At 41.2% G+C, this 13,426-nt stretch overlaps 1 protein-coding gene across 4 annotated transcripts in view; it reads left to right on the forward strand.

Annotated features, from left to right (window-relative positions):
- fam221a (family with sequence similarity 221 member A) overlaps positions 1 to 13,426 on the forward strand; it is a 57,406-nt gene that overhangs the window by 23,700 nt on the left and 20,280 nt on the right. For 3 of the 4 annotated variants that reach the window (XM_078538909.1, XM_078538908.1, XM_078538911.1), the window contains exon 4: positions 4,501 to 4,707. In XM_078538909.1, the coding sequence (XP_078395035.1) occupies positions 4,501 to 4,707 (207 nt within the window). Of the gene's footprint in view, positions 1 to 4,500; positions 4,708 to 6,126; positions 6,864 to 13,426 lie in introns of those variants that run through there. The other variant, XM_078538910.1, reaches the window with a different exon arrangement.

A 13,426-nucleotide genomic window follows, 5' to 3' on the forward strand; every position in this document is an offset into this window, starting at 1 on the left:
AAGTTCAACATTACCTTCTTAATTTCTGCATCATGAGCCAATTTTAATCTCCATTACACTTGGAAACAGGTGCAGGCAGTTGTAATAATGCATAAGAATGGACAGAGATCAGTCCTGATGGACCGTCTGTACTAGCTTTGAGTGCTACAGAAACCTGTAAAACACATTTTTCTGTCCCGACACAGGGATGCGGGTTTTAAGAATAGTGGGGGTCCCAATTCCGGGATTCCCGCTCCCGTTCCTGTCACCAGCAATTTTGATCAGCCTTTGATAAGGGGATGGGTCGCCAGCCCGCATCTAGCTGTCCTGACATGCCGGCTCTATTGTGGAAGTGGGCATTTTAAACCCAATGGAGTCGGGCCGGTTTTGAAGGCAACCTGGTTCACACCAGCTCAGAGGTCTCATACACCACGGGGGAACCATGATTTAGAGTTGGGAACTGTGTGACAGGTAAGTTCAAAAGGTGCTGCCAGCTTTACATATCATAATGATATTCAATGTTATAAGTTATATATATTGTTAATTCAGTGATTGATGACATGGCTTTGTTTTGAAAAGATGTGACCATTAAATTAAGTAGCATTGTGAAAGTGGAATGTCTTCAGATTCATTAGAGTACATTATCTACTGAAGAAAATGTTATTTTGTATTGCACAAAAGTGAAATTCCGAATTGACTGTGTCAGTTGTCCTCTTTGCGTTGATGTTTTCCTTAAATTTCAGCTCAGCCATCCGCTAGGTTGTTTCAAAGCTTTGGCAGATAGCTGAGCCTCTGGCTGATTTCAAAGGCTTTGGTAAATTCAGCTCTGGCGGTTTTGTTGACATGGTTGTTGAATGGAGTTTCATTGAGTGCTTGGCTGAGTTCCAGACCCACACCTGGATTCAGCTCAACAGAGGCTGTTGACACAGTTCTTAAGGGACTTGGTTATATTGGTTATATTGACAGATTTATGAGCAGTTAAGAAGATAATGTTTCTAAAGTGCATTTGAAGTATTCTTTGTTTTTTTGGATAGATTTATGAGCTTCTCAAATACTTTATGATGTTATTATAGAGCTCACGAGTTCTGTATAGAGTGGATACTGGGCGAGTGGTGTGGGGGTGGTGAGGGTGTTATGGAGAGTATAGGAGTGATGAAATTTGGGGGTGAGAGTTATGGTAGGTATGAGAGGGTATGGGAGGTAGGCAGTGAATGTTCAGGGGCTCACACTCATCTCCAGAACTGGGCCATGTCCCTTGCTGCCTCAACATCCATCTGCATCCGTCTCCACCTTGGGCCTGCTGTCGGAGGCAATGTCCTCAATTTCAGCCCACACCCACCACAACGCCATGGTCGGGCACTGCCAGTCAGGAGGCAGGATCGGGACGTTGACAAAGCTCCCAACTTCTGATTCCCACTTCCAAGATGAAAATCTGGCCGTAAAGTATTAAAATGTTAACTATCAGTGCATCACAAATTGAGACCTCTGGTGGTGAAACCATGCAGTGATTTCAGCCAATGCTATCTGACTGAATTGGCTGTGCAATGTCTTTCTGTATAAAAGGCAAGATAGGATTCCAATTTTCTTGTGGAGAACTGAAGCAGGAGAGATTTATTGACATTGTTGTAGGCAGTTCATACAAATAAATTGCTGATGGAGTTCTTACCAGTTCCACCATCGAGACCAATGAGGTAACATTTTCCCAGATGTATGGGTGAATTATGGGTTGCTGTCAGTTCTGTTTCAGGTCATAAGAGTCTCTATCTGAGCAAGTGCCCCTCCACCTTCCTTTCCTCCCTGCCTCATGTGCATTGTTCTTTCATTCTTCTTTCCTTTATCTACTAGTATCTCTCTCTCTCTCTCCCTTTCTCTCTCTCTCTCTCTCTCACTCTCTGTGTGCTGGTGTCTCTCTGAACTAAAAAAAAACACCTGTTAGTTTTCCTATTAAACTTCACTTCAAAAAGATTCCAAAATTGATCTGCCAGCTTGTTTTCAAATCATTTGGAAGGATAATCCCTGATAATAGCCGGACAGGCTTTGAGTTTTATACCAATAAAAATGTATAAATATTTATGTAAACAATTGTTTTCCAATTCTGATTATAAAGAAGATGAAGCACAGGTGCATTAATCATCATCATATACTCATCTTTTTTCTTTGTCTGTCTCCTTTACCAGTCATTCAATCTCCAAAATAAATACTTCTAAATTGATACCTTAAAAAAGGTTCTAAAATTAATGGATCAGCTTGTTTTAAAATTATTCTGGGAAATTCTCCACACTGCATTTGTACAGACTGCAGCATCCTGGAAATTGCTGGCACAGGTATAGTTGGTAACTTTTCGGCTGAAAAAATTAGAGCTCCAGAAGAATATCAATTCCAAGCTTGGGTTTATGAAAGAGACTAAAGAATCAGAGTTAACATAAATAAAAGTAGTCAAAAGTTTTTTTAAAATTTGTTTCTCAGGTTGTGGGTAATGGTGGCAAAGCTGTACTTATTACCCATCCCTAGTTGTATTGGGAATGTGGTGGTTAGCCTACTGTTTGAACCACTGCACTTCTTGTGCTGGTTCTCCTGTGCTGGTGTTAGGTAGAGATTTTCAGCATCTTGATCCAGTCATGATGGAGGTACAATGGCATTTGCCCACGTCGGGGTGTTGTTTGACTTGGGAGAGAATTTAAAGGTGATTGTGTTCCCATGATTTTGCTGCTTTGTCTTTCTCACTGATGAAATTTGTTGGGTCAGTATTGTTGTAATGCTTGGTGAGTTGCTGCAGTGCTTCTGATAATTACAACATACTCCAGCCACAGTGTGCTGGTGGAAAGGGTGGATATTGAGTCCAGGGGCAAAGATGCCAATTAAATGAACTTCTTTCTCTCAAATGGTGTTGAGCTTGAGCTTTGTTGCAACTACACCCATCCAGCTGAATAGTGAAATTCCTGATCCCTGGGATGGCAGGATTGTCTTATGAGGAGAGATCGGGTCGAATAGGCCTATATTCACCAAAGTTTAGAAGAATGAGAGGGGATCTCATTGAAACATATAAAATTCTGACAGGGCTGGACAGACTGGATGCAGGGATGATGTTTCCTCTGGCTGGGGGGTCTAGAACAATGGGGTTACAGTCTCAGGATATAGGATAGGCCATTTAGGACTGAGATGAGGAGAAACTTCTTCACTCAGAGGGTGGTGAACCTGTGGAATTCTCTACCACGGAGGTCAAGTCATTCAATATATTTAAGAAGGAAATAGATTTCTAGACTCTAAAGGAATCAAGGAGTATGGGGAGAGAACGTGAGTATGGCATTGAGATAGAGGATCAGCCATGATCATATTGAATGGAGGAGCAGGCTCGAAGGGCTGAATGACCTACTCCTGCTACTGTTTTCTATGTTTCTATCATGTTTCTGACTTAATAGCTGGGATTTTACAGGGGTCCAAAAAGTGTGCTAGAAGGCAGTGGGAGGAGGGTGTAAAATTGGCTGGGATGGCATGTGGTAGCATGACTACAACTTTCCCACCACTGCTGTCATTTTACCAGGAAATGTGGCAGGTGGCATGCCCACCTTTAGGCCAATTGAGGCCCTTCGTGGCCTCACTGCTCTTCTCACTGCTGTTGGTATTTTATCCTGGGAAATGCAGGCCAAAGTTGCAGATCATGGAGAGGTTTTGATGGGTCAGAACGTAAGCCGCTCATCACTAAGTGTACAGCAGTCATAAAGGCAAGGGCATGAAATTTCTATGCTGCTGCTCTGCCACTGCAGCATCACAGGAAATGTGGTTAACACTCCATTAGATGCGTAAATGGGAATACCCGAATACCATCAACAAAGTAACTGCGGTGAGTGGAAGCAGTTCCAAGGAAATTCCGGGCCCTTCCCATTATGTCTCTCAGACTGAGATTTCCATGCCATAAATTACTGCCCAAAGTCAGTTTTAGTGCTTCCTTAGAATTGGTCTAAAGTGGAAAATATATTTTAATCCTCTTAAATGTACTCTATGGAGTACATTTTCAACTTGGTCTTGATTTGAAAGAACAGGTTCAATGGAATTAATCAGTCACATCTGCCATTCATAATAATTATTTATTCAAATTTATTTTAATCCACCAACACATGTTCCCAGGCCAGGCTATTGATCCGCTGCTAAGTCTAAGATGATGATGTCAAGTAACTGAGTGATAAAGTACAAGTAAGATGGATTTTCTTTTGATGCATCTGGAAGAAGTCTTCAATCGTATTTTCCATGAAGGTCTGGCTGAAATTGGAAACCTGATCACGTGTCTAAAAATCATTAATACAGCACATCATTATACCTACATGTTGATTGCTTCTATATCTTCATTTGTTAGATAACTAATGTGTTCCTTTGCTCAATGGAAGGATGCGGGGTTGAAATGTAATGCAGTTACTTTTTTAACTGCAGAAATGCCTAGTTGTACGTTTTTGCAAGTTCTGGATTTGTTCCGATATGTTTTTACAATTGACATTGCCTGCAGAACTTAAGGTTTGTTTCTTATAGGTGCAGGATGTGCTGGGTTTCACAGCTCCTTCACCTGTGGCTGTAGCCACCCAACATATGCTCATACAATGATTGTCGAAACCAAAGAAGAACGCTTGGCTAGAGGAAGACCTGTGGGACCAGATGTTCCCTATGCTGCCATGGGAGGACTGACTGGATTTAATGCATTGGCAGAAGGATATATGCGGCTAGACTCGAGTGGAATAGGTTTGTGGTTTCAGTGTTTTGCATATAGTAAATACAGGAAAGTGGATGGAGAGAACTGCAAGATTATACTTCTGATACAGCTGACTGATTCTGAGAGTCTTGTGTGCAGTGAGGGTTAACGTCCTAAGTTCTTGCTAGTTATTTACTATACTGAGTAGCTCAGTGAATACTGAAAAGAAACACAGCCATCTGATTGCTTGCTTGTTAAATTAAGAGCACTTATAGTTCTGAGCTGTACAGATCAGAAAAGCCCCAGGTTTGATCCTTAATCTGTTCTGGGTTAGTTGGAATAACAGTTGGCACATGATGTTTGACCATCGTTGTTCTAAACTAAGAAATAATCTGTTGGAGTTATCATTTCCAATGTTGCTCATTGGCAAGTAAACTTGCATGTAGATCAGATCAGGACAGGATTAGGATTGACTTTAAAACACCCTGTGATGAAGTAACCTGTCTAGACCCACTTGTGGACAGTACTGAATGGCATTGACATCTGTGGAGCTATACTTAGGCATAAAGAAAGGTTTTCAGGATAGGAGAGGAACTATGAGGTAGGTTAAAGCTCACAAAAAATCTAGGGGCAGAATCTTGTGAAGCTCCAGAAGCAGGAGATGTGGCGGGTGGGAGCACTTAATTGAGCCGGAGAGAAAATGTCAGCTTCCCGATGGTGGGATAAAAGTTGGTTATTAATTTAGCCACAGATTGAAGGTGAATCATGCTCCCTAATGGCAAGCTGCAGGAACCTATTTTTAATATATTAGCATTTCATGCATGCTCATTCAAAACTTTGCCCAATTAAATTGTACCTTTGGAATTAAGAATGCAGCAAACAAGAAACATGTATCATCATATTCATGACTGCTTAAAGGTGGCATACAGCAGGCAAGATTGTCTTCCTAGTGGATTTGGACTTGAGTAGGAACTGTTTTCTTGTATAGGAGCTTCATTGAAGCACAAGCAAGGAGGCATTAATGCATTGAGATCAGATGGTGGCTGTGAAAGGGGAAAGGGGCATGACTGACTGAGAGAGGGAGGGAGATGGCAGCCCTGCAAAGGCTTGTGGAGGACAGACACTTGACTACACGGGGAAGGTCAATATCTTCAGAGGGTAGTGAAGCATGATTGTGGGGAAATCAAGGAACATACAGGGGAAGTGAATGGTAAGGTCCTGAGAGTTGAAGGTAACAGAGAGGAGGTCAATGATGATAGAGGGAGGGTTAGGGATCATGGGTGGCAGGTTGAGGGTAATGGGGGGTAGTTCCAGTGTGCTTGGGAGTTGACTGATGGTGACAAGGGGAAGCTGTAGGGTGAATGATAGTTGCTTAAGAGTGATGGGGGTGGATTAAGGATTACCGAATGTAGGGCAAGGGTGATGGAGCAACAAGCCAGACAGGCCCATGACACTTTTGTTACTTCCAGATTCCAGCCAGAATGAGGTCCCTGCAAGATCTCTTGATCTCCTCATGAATTGTCACTGTGTAAGTGCCAGCAGATCCAGGGATTATAAACTCCTCAACAACAGCCTGAGTGATACTGCTGGATGGCAAGGAGTGGATGCCTGTCAGGTTGCTGTTCAAATATGGCACCCGAACCTTCGACCCTGTGATGCAACGGTGGGGTTGGCCAGGATCCTCACCTCTGCGTAGCTAATTTGCTGGCTGCCATGTGATTACATGTGGCCAGCTGCTTCCCACTCTGAGTGGAAGTTTTGTGCACTACTGGTTCCATTGTTGGCACTTTCAACGTGAGAAAATTTCCCCCTCTATCTTGGAATTAAAACTGAAAAATATAGCAAAGGGTCAGGCTCCTCATCAACATCCAGTGACTCATGGTGGGATCACATAACAACAAGAGTCACTTAGATGAGCAGGCTTCCTTTCAGCTGTACCCCAGAGTGTGTGTCCGCCTTTTGGAGAAAAGCAAATAAATATACCTGTTACGCAACTAGTGCAATTAAAGATTGACTAAGTTACTTGATAAATGTCATTCACACAATAGTAATGTGTTTTAAAATGTAACTGAAGTTTGTTAGGTATTTAATTATCAGAAACTGAAGTGCTGAATACTTTGCACAGCAAAAATGGGAAAATTGTTGCATGTTGAATTATTTTGAGTCTTTGTTATCAAACAGTTTAGAATATTATCTTTTAAAGCCATTATAGCTGATAATGTTGTAACACATTAATTAACCTTTTGCCAATTTAAAGAAGGTTCAACTTGCAAAATGCATACATCCTGTAAAATTTTCTAATGCTGGATAGGCAAATAAAGAATAGATTGGCCTAACTTTTCTGGATTGTCGAAATCTGGACTTAAGTCGGGACATGCGCGCCAAGATCCTGTGGAAGTTCTGATGCACATATGTGCTGAAATTATCCGGGAAGTTTAAACTTCTGATGGGCTGATTTCCACTCTGCAAACCTCTCCGATACTGAGCTCAGTGTCAGAGACTTGGTCCAGATACATGGGACTTACCCTCATACATAGTCTGGAAATGTTACACTGGTTAATGTGTTAGGAAATAGAAACAGTTTAAGTAAGTTATATTTGTGTTTGTGGGTGTTAGGAATGAGTTTTAGCTTTAATGTTTAAGTTTGATTTGTATCTCTGTATTTGTGTGTTAAGAAAAGGTCAAGTTAAGTTTTAGTTTCATTTTAAAAGGTGAAACCTGTGAATTAGTTTCATTTTTGAGGGAGACAGCAGGTTTAAAACTGTATACCTGCATTTCTGATGAGTTTGTTAAAGCAAATACCATAGGGAGACACACACACATGCGCACACACACACACTTCAAGCTTAAGGATTAAAGCAATATAGAGGCTTGTAAGAAGTCAGATGATCCAAAGAGACAACTGAAGGTCTGCAACTCTTTGCTATGGGCATGTGAAGCAGTGGTGTACTGTTGGCAGCTGAGTCAGTGAGAGAGAGTGTGCGGGAGACAGCTTGAATACCCGTCGTGACCTGGGGAGAGGAACATTGGAAGGAGAGTTCGAAACCCTGGAGGTCGACCCTTGCGGAAGGTGCCTGAGAGAAAGCGTTGCTTTGGGAAGCTAGGATCTATCAAGCCAGGTTCCACCCTGGGATCAGGCTTGTCGAGTTGTAACATCAGCTGGGATCATAACACAATTGAGCACCACAATTGATCCCCTGACCTCATCAACCCCCAACCCAATCCATCTATTCCCCCACCCGAAACCCCCTGACCATCCGACAACCCTCCGGCCCTGCACAATACCCCCCCCACCCAACTACCACCCAAGTACCCTCCCAACCCAACCCAACCCGATTGCCTCTCAACTACCTGATTACTGACTCAACTATACCCCTGACCTAACTACCCCCCAACTCCTTGCACCTGATTACCCAGCCCCCCTCCGAATACCCCCATGATCCTACCCAATCCGGCTACCACCCATCCCACCAACCCCCCTGACCTGCCCCAACTACCACCCCCACCCCACTACCCCCTCTGACCTGATCTGACTATCCATTCACTCATTCATTACCCCATTAACTCATTCATTAACCCACTCACTCACTCACCCACTCACTCACTCCCCCATTCCACCCACTCACCATTCACCGTCCCACTCACTTACTGAAAGACTTGAGACCTTTAAAAACTTACCTGAATATAGCAGGAAATATGTCATGAAAATGGGATGTGTTCTCTCTTCATCCATCTTTTCTTGTGCTTGACGGTCTTCTCCATAGATGCCTGTTCTGACCCATCAATGCTTTGGCTGACATCAGAAGTCCCGGCTGAAAAATTGCAAAAAGGTTGGGTCACAAAAATCTTTGTGGGCAGCATTATTGTGTGCAGCGTTGCCACTGACCAGAAGACCTGGCCCTTTATCTTTTACAGCTGCAATGTCTCATAGTTGAGTAATTTTTGTTGGAATTTAGATTATTTTCAGAGGATTTCAAAGCATCATTTGGTTTCTTTTTCTGGAAGCTGGCTGTAAAATACAAAGACTGTAATGCAGTTTCCACAGTGTATGGATCTAAACTGTGAAGTTAATCTTAATAGGTCAAACTGTGATAGGTGCATAATTTGTTTTTTAAACAAAATTAAGACAGTTGAAAATGTATTATCAATTGTAACCGAAAATTTGTTTGCAGATTGTATTGGCCACAATTCTGAGGTCATTTGAAAGCTTCTCTAATTTGATGTCTCTAATGGTTTATGATGCCACTCAATTAAGTTATAGCCTATTGTTAAAAAAGCATGATACAGTACTTATTTTGGAATAATTTTCCTTCCTTACTCTGATCAAATTCCATTTTATTTATCTACTTACAAATAATTAATTACAAACACAGCTGAATTTAATTTGGCTGGTTTGATTAAACCTTCTAAATATTTAGTAAAGTTTTTCTGGGGGTTATTTTGAGATTTGAAGTTGTATATAAAGAGCATTCAAAACAGGTTTGCAGAATTGGAAACTTATTGAAGGAAAGGTGCAAAGTGAGCTGAATAACTGAAACTTTACTAAACCAGGATATTACATTCTCAGAAAGAAATAAGGCTTGCTTAATGCAGCAAATGCAGATCAGGAAAAAAAGTCATTCTTTGACTGTTATTACAGACATCCCTTGTAGATAAGGGATGCCTGTAAAATGTGATAACAATGTTTTGGAGGATTTCAGTTATCCAGGTGTTGATTGAGAAAAGAGGAGATGAAAACCTAATGGAATAACACATGTTTGGTAAATGCTAACTGCTTAGTTGTTAAGCAGTGAATGTGGTTGAAGGTTATTCTGGATCTTATCTTTAAGCATTGTAAGTAAGGCACAAATGGAGGAGAATTAAGATCCAGTAATCATAATATCATTTGAAATTAACTGCTCAGAAGAGTATGAATAAAGCACATAGATGCACAAATGTTAAAATTAAACTTTAAAAAGAGACAGCTTTGAAGGAAGGAGTTTGAACAGGTTCATTGCGATACCATAATGGCTGGATAATCTACAGTAGAGGAGTGTGAATTATTTAAGGAACTGTTGTTGATCCTTCAATCACATTTCATCGGCAAATCAGTATAAAGGTCAATGGAGGCCAATGCAATTAAGGAGCAATGTAAAGAAACAGATTGAAGATAAACAGCTGACTTTTAAAACATATGTAGAACCTTATAGATAAGTTTTGGGTAGATTATAGAAACAAGCAAAACTAGTGATAACATTATAATTATATAAGTTAAGAGGAACATAGAACTTAAGACTGTTCAGAAGATCCAAAGTAACAATCCAGGCTTACTTTCCCAAAAAGCATTTACATATTTAATACAGGACCAAATAAAATACTGATCTACTAACAATGATGAAAGCTGCAGCATCTGTCTTTACCCAAGATAAGGAGGGAACATTGCCTATGTCACAAATCAAATTTCCATGAATGGTACATTTTACAATTAACAGTGGATATGTTTTTTAAAAAAGAACATTAGTTTGAAATGTGCAAAGCCCCATATCTAGACCACATTGATGTAATCTCAATTAATTAGAAATTGGCTAATAGAACTCTATTTTTAAAAAGGTCATGAGGCAAACTGGAATAATAGCCCCAATTTGGTGTGACTGGAAAAATTGGGGCTGTGCTTGTTTGTGATCTGGGCTGAACTATACTACCAGCAGGGAACACTGGTCTTGTTGAATTTTGCAAAGTGAGTCTCTCCTCGTCAGTTCCATGTGCTGCAATGTTTCCCTGTGCAGGCTAGGGCAGCTGCATATTGTTTGGCTTTGAGCCACAAGTTTGGGCAAGCCAGCAGCTCTTTCAGAGTCACTGCTGGTCATTATAAAAAGGTACTGTGCTCCTTCTCAGTATCACCAATGTCAGGAAGATATAATGATTCTGATAACGTTATTGGAATTTATTTTAAAGCAGATGAATAATGGGGTCTGTGTCTATTGGTCTGCGTCTGTGTGGGCATGTGACTTAATTGAATTAAAGGCAACTGGTCTGAAGGCTTTGATGTATTAGAAGATAAGGTAGGTTTGAAATGTTAAGTAGGTAAACATAGGGGTAAAGGCAACATTTGCATTTTTAAATAAACCAGACTAGATTGATTTCAAAGGAGGGGTGAAATGTGTCACCTAGCCAGGAGAAGTAAGAAACAGTGTGTTTATTTTTCCCAAAGATTACTGGTAAAATTGGAACTATAAGAGATTTTTATTGTCAGAGAGGTGAAGCCCAAAGACCTAGTGAAACAATGGGAATTTGCATTCAAAGGGGAAAATATGTATAAAGGAACGAGGGCTGTGTGTAAGGGTAGGCATTCTAAGATCTAACATGTGAAAAGCCTCCAGCATCTACACCTCAAGCTGCTGTCTACAAAGAACTGAAGTTAAGAAAACTCACATTGAATTGGATTGTTTAGGATATCATGTTTCTTTGCCTGGGTCTTTTAAAATCTGTGTCCTGCCTTAATGAAAGTGTAACTGGGATTTAGACTATTTAGGGGATTTAGAAGATATAGTAGTAATTTGCAGATCTACGTATGTACTTAAAATGATTTCTTCTATTAATAAAGGTTTAATTTAGTTTTGTAAGAAACCTATAAGTCTTGGTGGTCTTATTACTGCTGAATTCAAGGCATGCATCTCAAAATTTATACAAATTGCAAAACAGTTGTGGCAGATGTTTTAAGTTTCCCTTTGGGATTTGAGCAGTTCAGCATTTACCACTGGCTGTGCCATAATACCATTAAGGGGTGTAGTGGCTATGAAATGTTGTATCAGTGCAATATTGAATAGGCAAGATGAGTGTGACAAAGGCAGTGGAAGACCCAGGCATGTAGTATAGACTTCTTAGGGATCTTGTTGCATAATATGCAGCAAAGGATTGTAGCACTCTTTGGTGTTGAAGTCCAATTACCTGTTAAAGCAGAGGTGCAACGTAAATGAGGATGGATCTAGAGAGATAAATGCTCACTTAACTACATTCATTCATCATTCCTTGGATCAAAGACACAAAATTTAATAGCACATTGAGAAACACCAAGATAAATGTCTCTACCTTTGGGTAAATGCTTTCTCCTTGTCCATAGGAAATATAAATGTTTGTCTTCTACACCTACAAGAAGATAGAATGCACAACATAGGAACAGGAGCCTGTTCTGCCATTCAATGAGATCATGGCTGATTTGCGACCTAACTCCATTTGGGCCTTTACCCCTTATCTCTTAATACCTATAATTAGCAAAAATCTATCAATCTCAGTTTTAAAATTAACAATTGATCGAGCACCAATTGCCATTTGCAGAAGAGAGTTCCAAACTTTTAGCACCCTTTGTGTGTAGAAATATTTCCTAATTTTGCTCCTGAAAAGTCTGGATCTAATCTTCAGGCAATGCCCCCAGTCCTATAGTAGTGGACTGAAAACTTTAATCAAATCATCTTTTATCATATAAACTCCAGGGAATACAATCTTAGTTTGTGTAATCACTCCTTATAATTTAATCTTTGGAGTCCAGGTACCATGCTGGCAAATCTATACTGCACTATCTCCAAAGCCAGCATATGCTTCCCAAGGTGTGGTGACCAAAACTGCTCACAGGACTGCAGGTGTGATCTAATCAGGGATTTCTGAAGCTGAAGCATGACTTTTACCCCTTCGTATTCTACTGCATTTCAATAGCGCGTTTTCGTTTTAGTGTGGTTTTTAAATAACAGAACTTAGCCAAATAGGGCTGCCTCCATTTTCATTTTAGCGCAGCTACTGCGCATGTACAAAGAAACATATTGTAACAGCACATCCTCAGTCTGTTTTTTTTAAACCCACCACCGCTTTCCTCGCTGCCTCTCCCAACTCTCATTCCCTCCCACTCACCGTCTCTCCCTCCCCGTTGTTTCCTCCTGCTCACTGCATCACCCCCTCACTCCCTCTTGCTCACTACCTATCTTGCTGCTTCCCTCTCCCAACTCCTTCGCTGATTCCCACTCACTGCCCCTCTCCTGAGTGGGAAGCAACAAGAAGATCAGAAAGGGAAGCTCCAAGATGGGTAGCGAATGGGAGGGAATTGAGGGGTCAGGAGAGGGGCGGCGAGGGGGAGGGAGTGAGGGGATTGGGAGAGAGAAGTGGTCAGTGGGAGGGAGCGAGGGGGTTTGAAGAGGGAAGCAGTGAGTCAAAGGGAATGAGGGGATTAGGAGAGGGGCGGCGAGTGGGAGGCCATGAGGGGGTTGGAAAAGGGAAGCAGCGAGTGGGATGGAGTGAGGGGGTTTGAAGAGGGAAGTGGTGAGTGGGAGGGAATCGGGGGGTCAGAAGAGGGGCAGCGAGGGGGAGATAGCAAGAGGTTCAGGAAAGAAAAGCGATGAGTGGAAGGGAGCGACAGAGGTGGCGAGCAGGAGGCTGGGAGCAGCTTGGAGGAGGTAAATACAATAGTAATAGTAAGCTTATAAGAGGATTTTTGGGCCAGTTAGGTTCAAGGCAGCCATTAGGCTTTTAATGTAAACATTACAGGTCAGGAAGGTAACCCGCCCTTATTAACTGTTTTCTTATGGAAAAATGATTTTTCATTTCACACATTTTCATTTAGCATGCCCTTTTTAGGAACGCATTAGGAATGCTAAATGAGGCATAATTGTATTCCTCTAGATATAAAGGTAGCATTCCATTAGCATTTTTGATTATTTTCCTGTACTTCTTAATGACATTTTGATTAAATATGTACGTAGACCCCGAAGTCTCTTTGGATCTTCACTGGTTTTAGCTTTTCAC

The sequence above is a fragment of the Cetorhinus maximus genome, chromosome 3 (genome assembly GCF_964194155.1).
Source record: "Cetorhinus maximus chromosome 3, sCetMax3.hap1.1, whole genome shotgun sequence".
NCBI lineage: Eukaryota > Metazoa > Chordata > Chondrichthyes > Lamniformes > Cetorhinidae > Cetorhinus > Cetorhinus maximus.